The sequence below is a fragment of the Molossus molossus genome, unplaced genomic scaffold (assembly GCF_014108415.1).
Source record: "Molossus molossus isolate mMolMol1 unplaced genomic scaffold, mMolMol1.p scaffold_m16_p_12, whole genome shotgun sequence".
NCBI classification, from domain to species: domain Eukaryota; kingdom Metazoa; phylum Chordata; class Mammalia; order Chiroptera; family Molossidae; genus Molossus; species Molossus molossus.
The window spans coordinates 57,633,355-57,651,605 of NW_023425347.1; the positions used below are offsets into that span (position 1 = coordinate 57,633,355).

General features: G+C 36.6%; 1 protein-coding gene across 1 annotated transcript in view; it reads right to left on the reverse strand.

Moving 5' to 3' along the window:
• PATJ (PATJ crumbs cell polarity complex component) overlaps positions 1 to 18,251 on the reverse strand; it is a 332,328-nt gene that overhangs the window by 177,696 nt on the left and 136,381 nt on the right. Inside the window, exon 27 of the mRNA XM_036256685.1 lies at positions 10,261 to 10,360. Coding sequence (XP_036112578.1) covers positions 10,261 to 10,360 — 100 coding nt within the window. The remainder of the gene's footprint in view (positions 1 to 10,260; positions 10,361 to 18,251) is intronic.

An 18,251-nucleotide genomic window follows, 5' to 3' on the forward strand; every position in this document is an offset into this window, starting at 1 on the left:
TCAGGCTTGATCTGCAGTAGGGGGCGAGCAGGAGGCAACCAATCGATATTCTGCTCTCACATTGATGTTTTTTTTTCTCTCTCTCTCCCCCTCCCTCTTTCTACAAATCAATAAAAAAAATCTTTAAAAAAAACAGATTGCTAAACTTAAAAAAATTAAATTATAATAAGTTTTGGATAACATTTTAATATATACTTATGCCAGAATTTCTTTCTGTAATGTCAATATTTGGCAAGCTGAAGAAATTTTTATTACTATTAATAATAAAGAATAGCAGCTAACATTTCAAGAATAGTACCTATATAGGCATGTTATATCTCTTCTAGTCTCTCATAACCCCCCAGTGACATGAGCACTATTATTATCCCCATCTTACAAAAGAGGAAACTAAAGGAAAAGAGACGCAACTTGTTTCAGGGCAAATGGCTAGAAGTGCTTAGAGATTAAGTGACTTAATCAAGCCTATATTATGTATTAGTTACATATAGTATATATTACTATTAGTGAAAATGCTGCAGTAAACATCTTTGTAGGTGTGTATACATATACATACACATATACTCACATGGACAATGAATTCCTTAGGCTATATCACTAGAAATTGAATTAATTAGTCAAAGAAGATGCACATTTAAATTTTTTATACATACTACCAAATGGGTCTCCAGAAAGAGGTACATGAATTCATTTTCCTACCAACAGTATATAAGAGCTCTTCTTTTCACACAACCTTTCCAACCGTGAGAAATATTAATGTTTAATATCTTAATCTGGCCCAGCTGGTGTGGCTCAGTGAATTGAGCATCATCCCATGGACTGAGAGGTCTTGGTTTGATTCCCAGTCAGGGCACATGCCTGGGTTGCAGTCTAGATCCCCAGTAGTGGGCGTGCCGGAGGCAGCCAATTGATGTTTCTTTGTCACATCGATGTTTCTATCTCTCTCTCCCTTCATTTCTCTCTCAAAAAAATCAATAAAACATATTTTTAAAAAAACTTAATCTGATAGGCCCAAAAATCTGATTTTTAAATTAACTTACATTTCTCTTATCAATAGTGAGGCTGACCAGACTTACTATACTTGTTACCTATATCTATTCCTTTGGTTATCACTGTCTGATCTTTGTTTTTCTGTAGTTACACATGTCTTTTTCTTTAGATTATAGATATATTTAATGTATATGTATATACACAATGTTTTTAATTTTTATATAAACTCATGATTATTTTCCTTTACAGTGCTTGTATAGTAATATGAAAGGTTTTCCTGTACCAACAATTACATTTTAATGACTTTATAGTAAATAATTCTTTTATACTTAATTTGTAATTTTGGTGAGAAGTGGAGATCTCTATATTTTCTCTCAAATAATTACATATCCCATCACTTACTGAATAATCTAAACTATATCTACTATTTCAAAACAGAACATTTTTTTCCCTGGCTGGTTTGGCTCAGAGGTTAAAGCGTCGGCCCACGGACTGAAGAATCCCTGGTTCGGTTCCCGCTAAGGGCATCTACCTTGGTTGCAGTTTGTCTCTGGACCCGGTTGGGGTTGTGTGGGTGGCAACCAGTCAATGTGTCTCATATTGATGTTTCTCTCTTTCCCCCCGCTCCCGCTCTGTTTGAAGATAAATGCAAAAAATGTCCTCGGGTGAGGGGAAAAAAAACAAAAAAAAATGCAGAACATTTTTTATATTCTAAATGCTAAATAGACACCTTGGTCTTTTTCTAGACCCTTTTAAATGCACATATTAACTGATTTAATTACTACAGTTTTAAACAATGTTTCTAATCATGAGGGCTACTGGTACTCTGGGCAGGATAATTCTTCAATGTATAGGACTATCCTATGCAATACAGTGCAGTAGGTATACCAGTTAATTAATGAATGTAGAAACCCCCATCCATTTAGACCAGGGGACACTTGACAATATGTAGAAACATTTTTGGTTGTCACAACTAGGGTGGGTAAGAGAGTGACTGGTACTGGCATTCAGTGGGTAGAGACTAGGAATGCTATTAAACATCCTACAATGCAAAGGACAAACCCCCTACCCCGCCCCCAAAGAATTATCTAGTAAAGATGGTAACAGTGCAAAGGCTGAAAAAATCTGACTTAGACAATCCAAAATACTTTCAAATCATCTCTAAAAACTCCAGACTGAGTCTGAAAACCACCAGTCTAGAATATATTCAGATACTAGGGTACACTTTCCAAAGCTGTCTAGTATTTTATTTCCAAATCAATTTTCAATGAAACCATAATATTTTTAAAAAAGCCTATATACACTTTGGATTTGAATTCATATTACCTTAAACTTATAGACTAATTTAGAAATAATTAAAATCTATACTATATGTAGTATTCCAATCAGGAAAATATATATCTCTATTTCCCCTGATACCCAAATCTCCTTTAGTAAGTTACATAGTTTTATTTAAAACAAAAACTATACGGGTTGTTAAACTGTGGTACATAAAATCTTAAATGACCTTCAAATTTCCACTAAATAGGCAAAATGATGCCTATTTAAAATGTGTGTTCGTGTGTGCGTGCACATATCAGCATGGGTGACAATATTTCCATGTACCTGTGGACATTATTCTGGGAATGGGTTTATAGCTTTCATCACATTGTCAAAGAGTAAATCACTTACATAATTATGGATCACTGCCATGAGTTTTACATTTTTTTTTTTTTTTAGTTTCTAATTTCTATTTTTATTTTTTTTAAATCTTTATTGTTGAATGTATTACAGATGTTCCTCATTTTTCCCCCATTGACCCCCTCCTCCCTACTCCCGTCTTTTCCCACACTATTGTCTGTGTCCATTGGTTATGCATATACGTTCTTTGGTTTATTTCTTCCCACCCCCCAACCCCTTTCCCTTTGAGGTTTGTCAGTCTAGCAATGAATTTGTACTTCTTAATCCCTTCACCATTTTCACCCATTCCCCCAACTCCCCTCCCATCTGGCAACCAACAAAATGTTCTCTGTGTCTATGAGAGTGTTTCTGTTCTGCCTGTTCATTTTGTTTGTAGATTCCATTGTTGATAGATATGTATCATTGCCATTTTGTTTGTTCATATATTTTATCTTTTTCTTCAAAAAGACCCTTCATCATTTCATATAATAACGGTTTGGTGGTGATGAACTCCTTCAACTCTTTCTTGTCTGGGAAACTCTTCACATGGTCATCGATTCTAAATGACAGTTTTGCAGGATAGAGTAATCTTGGTTGTAGGTTCTTGCTTTTCATCACTCTGAATATTTCTTGCCACTCCCTTCTGGCATGCAAAGTTTCTTTTGAGAAATCAGCTGACAGCCTTATGGGAACTCCCTTGTAGATAATTAGCTGCCTTTCTCTTGCTGCTTTTAAGATTCTCTCTTTGTCTTGAACCTTTTGCATTTTGATAATGATGTGTCTTGGTGTGGGCCTCTTGGGGTTCATCTTGTTTGGGACTCTCTGTGCTTCCTGGACTTGTATGTCTGTTTCCTTCACCAAGTTAAGAAAGTTTTCTGCCATTAATGTTTCAAACAGGTTTTCGATTTCTTGTTCTCTCTCTTCTCCTTCTGGCACCCCCAAGATGCGAATGTTGGCACGCTTGAAGTTGTCCCAGAGGCTCCTTACACTATCCTCATTTTTTTTTATTCTTTTTTCTTTTTGCTGTTCTGATTGGGTGTTTTTTGCTTCCTTATATTCCAAATCGGTGGTTTGCTTCTTGGATTTATGTACTCTACTATTGAATCTGTGTAAATTATTCTTTATTTCAGTTAATGCCTCTTTCAATTCTGACTGTGCATCCATAATTTTGGACTGGTCCTTTTTTATCCTCTTGAGGCCCTCACTGAGTTCATTGAGCATCCTTATAAGCAGTATTTTGAACTCAGCATCTGTTAGGTTGCTTATCTCCATTTCGCTTAGTTCTTTTCTTGGGCTTTTGTTCTGTTCTTTCATTTGGGACCTGTTTCTTTGTCTCCTCATTTGGGCTGCCTCCCTGTGTTTGTTTCTGTGTTATTACTTAATGAGAGGTATGGGGCTCACTGAGACCAGATGCTGCTGGTTGGAAAGAATTTAGGAAAACCTGAAGCAGGATCCAAGACAGGCCAATCCTATGGTTAAGCAAGTGGCAACAGCTTGGGTGGGCCTGAAAGTAGGTTGGGGCGGGGCCTCAGGGAGTCACCAGGGCGGGGCTACCAGTGTGAGCCAGGTTGCTGAAGTCCCAGATATGGCGACTGTCTGCCGCCCCAGGGAAGGCTCACCAAAGGAACAAAGGCCTCTGACAGCACATTTGTCCTGGAGAAAGCCCCCTCTCCAGCCCTTGCTCCAGTGCCAAACAGCTCAGTTCTTCCCTGTATGTCTCTGGCGCCCCTCGAGCTGCCTCCCCTCCGAGCTTAGAGGGAGATAGTCCGATAAGTCCGTGCGCGGGCCCTTTAAGGAGCTGCCTGGGGCTCCAGCCGTGTCAGCCTCCCTGAGCCTCAGTTCCTGCTGGTTTTTCCAGCCAGAAGTTATGGGGATTCTCTTCCTGGCACTGGAACCCTGAGCGGGGCGCCTGGTGTAGGACTGGGATCCCTCAGTCCTCAGGAAGGACCTTCCCAGCTGAGGTGTCCACCTGATTTTTATCCGCCACACGTGGGTGTGGGACCAGCCCGTCTGCCTCCACCCCTCCTACCAGTCTGGATGTGGCTGCTGCTTTAATTCCGTAGTTGTAGGACTTCCATTCAGCTTGATTTCAGGTGGTTTTGAATGATGGTTGTTCTGTAGTTTAGTTGTAACTTTGATGTGGTTGTGGGAGGACGCGATACCGTGTTTACCTACCTGCCATCTTGACCAGAAGTCGAGTTTTATATTTCTAATTGCATGATTCTTAGACATTTTCTAGTTTTTGTTATTGCTACTAGGAACATTTTATCATATTTCTTAAGTAGATAATACTGACTAGAAAAGATTTTCATGTGTGCAATTCATATATAGCCTTACTTATTATTGACAAAGTTTTTAAATTTTTGAGACTGACAACTGTACCATTTGTGAATTATCAGGTCCTCCAAGATGCAAGGAATCAGAAATGGGATGGGGGCCAGCAGTTAGTATGTTTTCATGCTACAGGTTGCAAACCCATTGGTTGGTCAAGAAAGAGTTGCACTTTGTAAAGTATATAATTGTCTAACTGCTATACACCTGAAACCAATAAAAATAATATTAACTGTAAACTGTAACTAAAAAGTAAAATTAAACAAATACATTAGGATTAGCCAAATGGCTATGTTTAGGGTTAGTGTTATTTTTAGCATTAAGTTTTAAGTTAGGTTAGGGTTAGGGTTCAGTTAGATTTAGGGTTAGGGGTGAGTTTTTGATTAGGGTTAGGGTTAGTGTTAACTTTGAGTATAGGGTTTGGGTCTAATTTGGGTTAGGGTTAGAATTAGGTTTAGGCATAGGGCTAGGGTTATGGTTAGGTTTAGAAAAAAAAGTTGCAATAGAATTTAAAAATTAAAATAGAAAAAGAATAAAGTTCATATGTTATAAAGTAATATTTCATAAAATGTTTAATTATAGGTGCTTGTGTGTGTGTGCGCACACACATGCATCTATGCTTGGTTGTTAAGTAAAATATATTTTACTGTGGATCACAGTCTGAAAAAATAGTTAATCTATATGATGACTATATAAGCCAGCTCTTTGCATGTCTGGCTCCTTCTTGTCATTTAGGTTTGACCTCGACCTTCCTGACTTATTCCAATTAATATTGCCTCCTCCAACACTTGTTCTCCCAGTATTTTGTTTATTTTATTTATTTATATAATCTATCAATATTTAAATTATGTTACTGTTTATAATGTTTCTCCTCCACTAAAATAAAGCTAATGAGATGATAGATCTTATTCCCTGCTGTGTTCTCAACACCTAGAACAGTGTCTGACCACCTATAATATCCACTCAATAAACATTTCTTGGTAGGATTAACTTTATAAATAAGTAACTTGCCAAAGCTCACCTAAATTAGATTTTAACTACACTCCAAAAGCATGTGTAGCTTATGTCTGTGATCTCCTAATACAATCAACATTTCCTGGTGGGCCTGAAGCTGGGATTCCAGCAATCAATTTCACAGTCCTGAACTATGGGAAAGTTGTAAAATCATACTTTTACCACTGTAAAAATAAAAGCTTAGTTTGAGGACAGTAAGAATCTGATGAAACTGTAAACCAAATGATAGCCTAGCTAGGTAAAGTAGTCTTAGCTGTAGGTCCTTACTTTTCATCACTTTGAATATTTCATGTCAATCCCTTCTGCCCCAAAATGTTTCTGTTGAGAAATCAGTTGCCAGTCTTATGGGAGCTCCCTTGTGGGTAACTGTCTTTCTCTTGCTGTTTTTAAGATTCTCTCTTTGTCTTTAACCTTTGCCATTTTAATTAGGATGTGTCTTGGTGTGGGCCTCTTTGAAATCATCTTGTTTGGGACTCTCTGTGCTTCATGGGGTTGTATGTCACTTTTCTTCACTAGATTATTGAAGTTTTCAGTCATTATTTCTTCATATATGTTCTAGATCCCTTGCTTGCTTTCTTCTCCTGGTATTCCTCTAATACAGATGTTGGTTCACTTTATGTTGTCCCAAAGTACCCTTAAACTATCCTCATTTTTAAAAATTCAAATTTATTTATTTATTTTTTAAATTAGAAGGGAGAAATAGAAATGTTGATGTTAGAGGGATACATTGATTGACTGCCTCCTGCATGCCCTCTACTGGGGATTGAGCCCACAACTCGGGCTTGTGCCCTGACTGGGAATTGAACCAAGACCTCTCAGTCCATGAGATGATGCTCAATCCACTGAACCATACCAGCTGGGCATAACGTTTTTTTATTTTTGCTGGTCTGATAGGGTGTGTTCTGCTTCATTTTTTCCCAAATCGCTAATTCAGTCCTCTGCTTCATCCAATCTATTGTTTATTCCTTCAAGTGTATTCTCCAATTCAGATATTGTTTTCTTCATTTCTGACTGGTTCTTTTCTATGGTTTCTATGTTCTTTTCATGGTGTTGTAGTCCTCACTAACTTCTTTGTAGCTCTCAGTAAGTTCCTTGAGCATCCTTAGAGCCATTTTTTAAAAAAACTCTGTATCTGGTAAATTGCATGCCTCCATTTTATTTAGCTCCTTTTCTGGAGATTTCTCCCATTCTTTCATTATGGGCGTGTTTCTTTGTCTTCCTATTATGGCTGCCTCATTGTTTTTATTGCTATATATTAGGTAGAACTGCTATGTCTTCCAGTCTTGGTAGGGTGGGCTTATGTAGTTGGTGTCCTTGGGGACTCAGTGGTGCAGTCTCCTTGTTCAACTGAGCTGGGTGCTCCAGGAATGTCCCTTGTGTGGGTTATGTGGGCCCTCTTGTTGTAATTGAGTCTTGATTGCTATTGACCTGTTTGTGCATGGGGTTGACTCTTAGGCTGACTGACTGTGAGCACTGACCTTGGTCATAGTATTTAAGCTTCTATGCAGATGTTGACCACACACAGTAGTTTACTTTAGCAGGGTCTGGTGCCTGCCAAAATGTCCCTTTGGATATAACACTTACTAAGATAATTGGATCCTGGTCTGATGTTATCTGAAGCTGGCCACTGGGTGTGCTGGTTTTGGAGCCTCTTGGGAGGGACTCTGGTGCAGGTCAATGTCAGAATCTAATTGTGACTGGCCCTGGGCAACCTGTTTGGAGCTATAAAATGATCCAAAGTGTGTGGCTGCCTCTGCTGGGCCTGGGTGTGTGTGGAAAGAACCAAGCTGCACACTAAGGCTGGCTTCCACCAGCACTGAGCCTGGGGGCAGAACAGCAAGAGGCCCAAGGCTCTCCCAGATCTGTCTCCACCTGCCAGCTGGCTGCTTGTTAGGCTCAGTCACCGAAAGAGCCTCTGGCAGTACTAGAGTTCTATAAGGTAGGTTCTCAGTGAGTCACCAGGTAGGGGTGAGTGGTGTTCACCAGATTTATACAGGTTCAAGCTCAGTACCAGTGCTGGGTCTGAGACCACTCAGCAAAAGTTCCCAGGTTAAACCAAATCTAGCTGCCATGCCCCTGGTGCTCCTAGACCTTTGTGGTGGGGCAGGGTCTCAGGTCAGAGTGAGGCCCACAGAGTTTGGCCCAAAAAGACCAGGATTTGTCCATGTGAAGGGAGGGCTCCGCACTAGTCACACATGCGAGGGAAAAATGGTCCCCGTACAAGAGCCACACAACTTAGTCTGTCCCAGATTCTGCTGGGAACCTGAGCTCAGCAGGGCAGGGCTGCAGGAAGTCAGGAGGCTAGTGGATCTCATGTGAGTGAAAATCAGTGTCCTTCTTGAACCTTTCTAATGTCAAGAATGTGTCTGTGCATATGTGTGAATACAGATGTACACATGATCTTGGAACTTCTGGTGAGTACTGTACTCTGCCTATTTTGTGGCACCAAAGTACTACTGACTAGATAACCTCCAATTACTTTGTACCTACTTTGCCATAGTAATGGGTTTTAAGTAATGGAAAATGTAGATGGTAGGACAGGTTCTGGAGCCAGAGTGCCTGGGTTTAAATTCCATTTGCACTATTTACCAGCTGTGCTAAGTTTGGACACATTCCTTAATTTCTCTGAGCTTCGTTTTCTTTATTTGTATAATTAGAGACCTCACAAAGTTAGTATGTTAATTGACCTAATAATGTATGTGAAGACTTGGCACATGGAAGTCAGAGTGTTTACTAGTTATCACAATCCCTATACTAAACTCTTTAAATGTTTTTCCCCCTCTAATTCTCACAACAATCCTATGAGGTAAGTTATATAAGACACCCCTTCCTTCCCTTATGGATAAGAAAGTATGATCCAGGTCCATGAATTCACAACTAAGGTGCAGAACTAGTATTAGAATGAAGTCTTAATCACATGCCCAGACCAGGTTTCCTAACGACAATGCCAATATGGGCATTCCAGCATTGCAAAACTTATGAATAATCAACAAGCCATCTCTACTCTGCTGTAGCTGTCCTAACATCTGTATCTGAACAAGGGATTATATTACACATGTGCAAACACATATCCATCATATCCATCACATGTAGTTCTCCAAAAGAGGTTAAAAACCAAGGCACTATAGTACATTTATCAAAATTTGTCCCCGTGCCTTTGAATCCTCCTTTTTAGGCCATGACCCCACCAATAAAAGGAATCTATGTAATCCATTTTATAGACTTACCTAATTAACACTGTTAGTAAAAAGCGGTTGGCTTTCAACAAAGATTTGTTGAGTAAAGAAAATAATGCATGAGAAAGGTCTCTATAAAATCACAAAGTACAAACCAAACTTTTATAAAGTTGCCTAAATTATTATAAACTTATATTTATATTTTTGTTTAAAAATTTATTATTATAGTTAGAAAACTATAAAGTTATAAAGCCAACTTAATAATAATTATTAAAAATAATAAGAGGTATAACACTTGTTGAAGATTCACTACATGGGAGGTTAAAGGCCTTATCATTATTATTCTAATCCTCATCACGACCCTGGAATGTAAGTCCCATTATTTTCATAGAAGAGAGCACACTTAAGATCATATATTAGAAGTGCATTTCTATATGAAACTCCTTTTGTGTATAAAAAATATTTTTGAAAGAATGATATACAGTATATTTCTTTTCATCACCCCCAAAAGAAATTCCATATACAATAGCAATCAGATCTAACTTTACATACTTTACATGCATAAAAGAAATGCAAATTCTTTTAAATAAAGCATCTAATAAATATATGTATGAATGTATATTTGACACAGCGAATGCAAAAGAAAATCATGAAAGGAATTCTAAAGGAGAAAATATGACTTGGTAGGCCTTCTGTAATTTTGCCTTAGTAACATCATCTTCCATTTCAGGGTAAGTAATCAAGAACCAACATCCAATTCCAGTTATTGTGGGTCAAATGCAATCTCAAGAACTTCTTAGCATTTTTATATTCACAACCAAATAGTAACACCAGAATGGAATGTAGGTAAAATAGTGTACATTCCAGTTGCCTTTGATATTCACTCTAATATTATATTACTGTCAAAGAGGAAAGCTTAAGAGAATAAAGTCACAAAGGTTAAGACGAAGGTAAATTTTCTCTTTCAGTATGATATATTCATGCATATTTTCTAAGAGCCCACAGCTTTGCATTTGATAATGTACAACAATCACTAAAGCACAATTTAATAAATTCTGTACCCACCCACTTCGAATAATGTAAAGGAACTCACTGTTGATAAATGCACATTCTTCTTCATTTTCATTACTGTCATCAAATGGAGCTTTATAAGGAGGTGGCAGTTTCATTGGAGGTGGAGCACTTCCTTGCCTCTGAAGATGTAAAATTAAGAGAAGTGTGAATTGCCTTTGTATAATTCTCTTCTTCAATGGCAAGCAGGATGAAAAGATAATCTGTATCCAATTTCAGTTATATCACGAATTTACTTTATGTTTATGCTGTTAATGTAAAAGTGACTCTGTGATGTAAACATTCCGATATAGAAAACAGGAATTCAAAGGCACAGCATTCAGATTGTAGACCTACCTAGAAGAATGAATTCCTTTTCCCAGTAAGAAAGCCAATTATATGTCTTTTCTTTATACTGTTAAAGCTTAATTTTCTTTGTTACCAAACCAAGTAATTCAAATGAGAGACATATCCAAATAAAATCTAAATGTAAAAACTACTTACTATATTAAAATTATACAATTAAACTTTTTATTTAATTGTAGAAGATATAGATTTCATTATAAAAACATACTTAACATAAAATACCAAGACTTTCTAACTGAAAAGGGCAGTCAGCACACATTTCAATGTTTTTTAAAAAAGGAATCTTTATGATGAATACATTTTGTATGTCTAAGCATTTAAAAAATATACATGCTGAGTGTATACAACACATCAATATTCGGTTCAAACAATTACAGCAGAAAAATACTCTATAATCAGTTTACCTTCACAGGATGTAGACATTTTCTTAAATTCTGGGTAAAATAAAACATGCCAAACTTTATGGAGAGATCCAAGCTGCTAAAGAAAAGGAGCAGATAGATCCGAACACTCCACAAAGTCCTAAACAATTAGATTAAGATTTGTTTTGCTACAGGATTTCAACAAAGTACATTCAATTATGATTTATATGACAAAACCACTAATGGCAGGATATACTTCAGTAAATGGACAGTGACTGGGCCATTACAGAAAGCAGGCATGTAATAAGTTCCTCCAAAACAGAGAACACTATGAGATCCATAAAGGAAAACACATACCCAAATTTATTTAAATAGTGTGTAACCAACGCAGTACTTCAGATATATGTAGAAAATCCCAAAATTGATAAAATTCAAGAACGATGGAGGAAGAGAAGATGCCAAATATAAAATGCTTATTAAGCAACAAAAGAATACATAAATTGATCACAGTGTTCCTTTAATTCTTGCTTGAAAAAAAATTAAGAGTTAAGTGAACAGTAAAAAAGGCAAATGAGTTTTTTTTCCAGTAAAAACTTTTCCCAGAACCAGATCATTCTAGATCAAAGCCAATACTCAGAACAAGGACAGCCAGCTTTTAACATAATATTAAAAGATATAAATTTAAAAAAAAATTTTTTTTTCTTTATTGATTTTAGAGAGAGAGGGAGAAGGACAGAGAGAGAGATAGAAACATCAATGAGAAAAAACATTGATTACTGCCTCCTGCATGTCCCACTGGAGATTGGGCTCACAACATGGGCATGTGCCCTGACCAGGAATCCAACTGGTGACCTCTTGGTGCATGGGTCCGATGCTCAATCACTGAGCCACACAGGCTGGGCAAGATAGAAATTCTTTAATAGCACTTTTTTATATTTAAGGGGAAATTGTTTACACAACCCATTTATTTAATTAACTCTACCAACACTCTCGAGAAGGATACAGGATATACATGTCTTGGTCTCCCTCTAGTTTGAATCTGGGTTGCCTGATACCTGAGGCATCTGTCTACTGCACATGAGAGAAGGCTGTAGGCAGGGTCAGGCTCTCCCCATAGCAATGAAGGCTGGAGCTAGGCATATACAAGGAGGCCAGGTGAACATAATCTCCACCAGGGCAACACAGACAATGTGGCATCCTCAGCTCCAAGCATAGTTCATGGTAAAATTGGTAGGCCTTCCTTAAATATGAGTAAATAACTGATTGTCACTCGTGCTGTTCAGGTGCCTGAGAATATTAACTTTTAGAAAAATGACAATGGTGCAAATGGTTCTTGTCCAATAGCATTGCATATTAATTTTGTCTGGTAGAGACACAAAGTATTTCAGTCCTGTAGAAAGAATAACTCCAAAGGTTACAGTTTTATTGCCCTGTAGGACATTAACCAGTTTTGTACCTAAGTTTGAATCTTACTACAATGAGTTAAGTAAATACCTGGCATGTATGTAAGGAAATATACTTTGCATAATTTTATAGGTCATATTTTTATTTTTTTCTTAAATTATACTTTGTCAGTTTTGGAGGCCCTGAAATGTTCAAGTAGACTCACCTTCCAGCACCAATGAAATAGAGATGCTTGTGATACGCAATTTGTGAGCTAGTTAACCCCATACACATGATTTTTGGCTTCCACAGTAAAGCCCCAGTCATAACAGAACTTTGTTGTTTTCTTAGCCTGTTTCTCCATTTTAACATGTCCAATTTTATGTTTTTGTTACTGAAATCACTCTGCGTATGAAACTAAGAACAGCCCTTTCCTTTCATTGTGAGTGTGTAATATTTTCCTATAGTCAGTGTATGAATAAATTAGATGTAAATCTCCTAAAGAATTTCTTTCTGGTTGGTGTATAAAAACTTAGATGCATTATTTAAATCTAATATTTCCAGAAAACAGTGAAACTAAACTTATGTTATTTTCGATATTCTAGCCTTTTCATTAAGACAAACAAAAACACCCTTTTGACAGAAACCACCAACTCGAAAGCATTGTTATACAAGAATCCAAATTCACAAAATCAAAGTGATTAGGTAATTTTGTTTTGGAAACAGGCATACTTTCTCTCTGATCTCCTTGGCGTGGAGTATAAACAAGGATTTATAAGACTATACAAACAGGTATACCAATGTTGAATGGTGCTCACGTCTACATGCTCTGTGTGTGTGTGTGTGTGTGTGTGTGTGTGTGTGTGTAAACGAATACTGCAAATTCTTACACATTAACCTGAGCATCATCAGCCAGTTCGAAGGCCTCACACAATGTGGAACAGCACTGATGGACGCTGTGTTATTTGTTCCTGTTAAAAATGATCAGAGAGCAGACATTCTGTGACACTCTACGTGCCCTCGGGAAGTTCACAAGAGATCATTTTGATCTTTGTAAAATGCCTTCACGAGGTTTCTCTCAGTCCCAGAGTCTAGCATGGCCACATTTTCCACTTGGAATAGATGTGTCTTAACCCTATTGAGGTTTAATTTACATATAGTAAAATGTATTCATTTTAAGAACTCGCCTGTAATAAATACATTTTTATAATGTATTTCACTAATAGAATAGTCCCTAAAAATATAGTCATATTAAACTTACAGTTGAATGCAAATATCTTTGCTATATATTGAAAATCAATTTGGTTTAATGGAATAAGCCAAAGTTGACAAGAATCATACATTTATCTTTTACCTCCCTGGGATCTTATGTGAACTTTCCTGAGTCAAATATATTATTTTGTTTCTCCAAAGTAATTAAATTAGTAAACACTATTCATCTATGTGTGTTTATTATGTGTGCCCACAGAGGGCTCCCTCATCTGTTTTCCTTTTGGATGTTATATGCCAGCGATTGCACAGTAACAGGCACACTGCAAGTTTCCAGTAAGCAACTGATGGATGCTCAGACCTTAGAATCAACATATAAATTCACAAAATTCCATCAAGAACATAGACTAAATATTCTGAGAAACCCTTCTTAACCACATAAAAATGACAAATAATGTTTTAAAAAAGTGTTTTTGTAACATGTGACCAAGAACGGAAATGTACTTAATGCTAAAGGGCATGTGACAATCTGTGGTGGCTTGAAGCCAGTGATTTAGTTTTGATTTGAGGAGTCCTTTTTTTAAAAAATTGTTTTCATAGATCAATGATGCTTTATTTATTTATTATTTTTAATTTACTGGAGTGACACTGGTTAACAAAATTATACAGGTTTCAGATGCACAGTTCTTTAACACATCATCTGTACATTGTATTGTATGTTCACCACCCAAGTCAAGACCATCACTATTTATCTTCCCTATACCTCTTCCACATTCCCACACTGTTGTCCTCCTCCATGAGTTTTTGCTATTTTGAAGGATCTTTATTCAATCAACAAGTACGCATTGTGTGCCTATTAGGTGTCAGGCAATATTCTAGGCAATGGGGATGATTATGAGACAGAGGAGATCCCTGCCCCCTGTGGAGCTTATATTCCAGCTCCGTTCAGATGCCATGTTTGTGGGTCTTCACGTTTTGTCCTAAACTGCTTTAAAGCAACAGTCTCTGAATTCTGTATTATTTGCTTTGCCCCACTAGAATGCAAGCTCCAGGAGGGTAGGACATTTTTGTATATATTTAAAAGCTTTATTGTGGTGTATTGAGATAAACTAACATCTCAAAGTGGACAATTTGAATCCATTACCATAATCAAGACAATGTACATTACCATCACCGCCCCAAGTTTCCTCATGCCTCTTTTTTTTTTTTTATCCTCACCCGAGGATATTTTTCCATTTTTTGTACAGATAGAGTGGGAGGGAGAGAGAGGAAGGGAGAGAGAGAGAAACATCGACGTGAAGGGACACATCAAGTGGCTGCCACCCGCACGACCAACCAGGGCCGGGGACAAACTGCAACCGAAGTACGTGCCCTTAGCGGGAACCGAACCCGGGTCTCTCTGTACCGCAGGCCGACGCTTTAACCGCTGAGCCATACTGGCCAGGGCCTCATGCCTCTTTTTAATCCCTCCTTCACACCCCTCCCCTGGCACCCCATTCTCCTGGACTACAAATCTCCTTTATATCACTACTGGTTGTATTTTCTAAGGTGTTTATGTAAATGTAATCATACAGTTTCTACTTATTTTTATCTAGTGAGAGCTAGGGATTTAATTAGGTATAAGTCTCCATTTGAGGTCAAACAAGGTGAAAGGCGGAACTATAGATACCACCCTCCCAACCTCAATCCCTGCAAAAAAAAGCCCATAGCTCCAAAAGATGGGAAAGAATTCTGCAATCTGTACATAACTCACCCTTCTAAACCACAGTTTTCCAGAATCTACCTATTATCTGTTTATTAACAGTTGCCAAAAACAAACCACAGAATCCTGCATCCACAGTATATGCTACTGTTAATCTTTGTGAGTAAGATCTGAATGCAAAGAAGGTGGCCAACAAGGTTAAAACAGACAATCCTATAATTTGGTAATCAACCTAACGTTACTTTTCCTTAGCCTTTTGAAGAGCCCTCCCCCCAAATCCTCAAGAAGTCTTGATTGGCCCCAGTGTACATGTCTGTAAATAAAGTTGTCCCGTGTTCAATTCAGTTATAGCTCCCTTTATACCAACAAATGTAAAAAGTTAGCATGGTGGAATCTGCAATAAAGTTAAAAACAAACAAATCAAATAAACAAATGAAAATCTTGATCACATGCTCTAGTAGGAATGTTTCCTGGCCTTGGCTTTAGCTTCGGGTGGGAGGAACAAAAGAAAAGAGAAAAACCAGTGTTCCTTGAGAATTCCTTATAAGCCCAGACACACCCAGGTTGGAGACCTGATTTCATTCTGTGTGTGGCTCAAAAATTTCCAAGCCAAAATACCAGGCAAACACAAAAAGGAAGCTGGTGTAATTTTAGTGATATTAAATGAAATAGATGTTAAGGCATTATTAAATAATGTCACGTATTAATAACAGGATCAGTTCCCTAGGAAGATATAAACATTTAAAACTTGTAAATACCTAATAAATTAATTTGAATAAATATAAAATAACCAAAAAACTAAATAAAAAATAGGCTAATTGTGCCATCAGAAGGGGAGATTGTTAGGATACCCTGACCCCCTTCCTAAATCAGTTTGTACATAAAATATCTTAATAACTCAATTAATTAGTTTGCCCTAATGACTTTGTACAAGAACCTACAACTAATAACCAGATAATAGCTATTTTTTAAAATCACAAATATACATTTGCAATAACTGATAATGTAGTAGGCCATAACAAAATGTCAACCAAAGTAAGAGAATATTACACAAACCAAAATCTGATTATAACTAAAATATATTAGAAAATAGTGACAATAAGTTTTTAAAATAATTCAAATAGAAATTTAAACATACATTCATAAATAAATGGCTACTAAAGAAGTCATGTTGGGAGCTAAAAAAAAACCCAAAATACTGAACAATAGAAATTCAATTTAAAATCTTGGGATGCAGCCCTGGCCGGTTTGGCTCAGCGGTTAGAGCGTCGGCCTGCGGTCCTGAGAGACCCGGGTTCGGTTCCCGCTAAGGGCGCGTACCTCGGTTGCAGTTTGTCCCGGGCCCTGGTCGGTTGTGCGGGTGGCAGCCACTCGATGTGTCCCTTTCACATCGATGTTTCTCTCTCTCTCTCTGTTCCTCTCCCCCTCCCCCCCCCACTCTACCTGAACAAAAAATGGAAAAATGTCCTCGGTGAGGATAAAAAAAAAAAAAAAATCTTGGGATGCAGGTAAAGAGGTACTTAGAAAGAAAATAAATGATTATTTTAGAAAGAAATGGCTAAAAATTAATAAACTCTATAACTAGCTCAAGATTATTAGCAGTAAAAAAGGAAAAGAAACCCTAACAAAGAAGTAAGACAATATAAGGATGAGAACAAAAATTAATTAAGCAGAATAAAGATACAACAGAGAAGACTAACACAGTTCAAAAGTTAATTCTTCAAAATGAAGAATTAAATAGAAAATAACTTCAATATTAAGAAAGAAATGTAAAAAATATATATATTCAGAAAGAAAATCCAACTACTATGGAGAGAGCCTAGATAATACAAATTAAAAGAATGTCTGAACAACTTTATGCCAACAAATGTAAAAAATTAGGTGATACTATATTCTTAGAAAAGAGTTAGCAACCAAAACTGACTCTAACAGAAACAGAAAATCTGAATAGTTCAATAATTATTAAAGAACTAAATTCATATTTTAGATTTTTCCCACATAGAAAACACAGGCCCACAATGGCTTCATAGGCTAGCTTGACCAAACATTTAAGTAATAGATAATCACCATTTTATACAAAGAGAGAACTAAAAAGAAAAAGAAAATATTCACTGTTTATTATTCATTACAGTAGTCTCATATAACCAACGTCAGATAGAATAGTACATAAATGGAGAGTTATAGGGCAAGCTTATTCATGACCACAGATGCAAAAACCCTAAAAGAAATATTAGAAACAGTTAAAGATTTTGATGAAATTAAGTTTAAGGCAAGAATTCAAGATTGGTTCAACAGCACAAAATCTATTAATGTGATTTATTTACCACATAAAAGGATTCAGGAGAAAAAATTCATACACATACACACAATTATTTCAGTGAATACAGATAATAATTTAATAAAATTTAATGCCAATGTCATTCATTATAAAAATTCTTAGCAAAATAAAAATGAAAAAGAATACAACCTTAACCTTAAAGGCTATCTACAAAAATTTGCAGCATACATCATATTCAATGATGAAACATTAAAAGCATTTTTTTTTTTAAATATCAGAAAGAACACCGACAAGAATGTTAGCTATCAGTACTTCTATTAAACATATTAGAGATCTTAGCATATATAATAAAACAAGAAAAATAAAGATTGGTAAAAAGAAAACTGCCTTTGTCAAAGTGGTTATTATTAGCTATGTAGAAAATCCAGAAATAAAAATCTAGCCCTGGCTGGTTTGGCTCAGCGGTTGGAGTGTTGGCCTGTGGACCAGAGAGTCCCAGGTTTAGTTCCCGCTAGGGGCATGCACCAAAAAAAAAAAGAAAAAGAAAAAGAAAAAAAAAATCTATAGACATAGCATTAACATTAGAGATTCATAGTCTTCTTTAAAAATCAATTAACTAATTAATTAAGTTTTATGGTTTCTTTTTCTTAATTCTTTTTTTATATCTTTTAAAAATATTTTATCTTTATTGTTGAAAGTATTACAGATATCTCTCCTTTTTCCTCCATTGACCC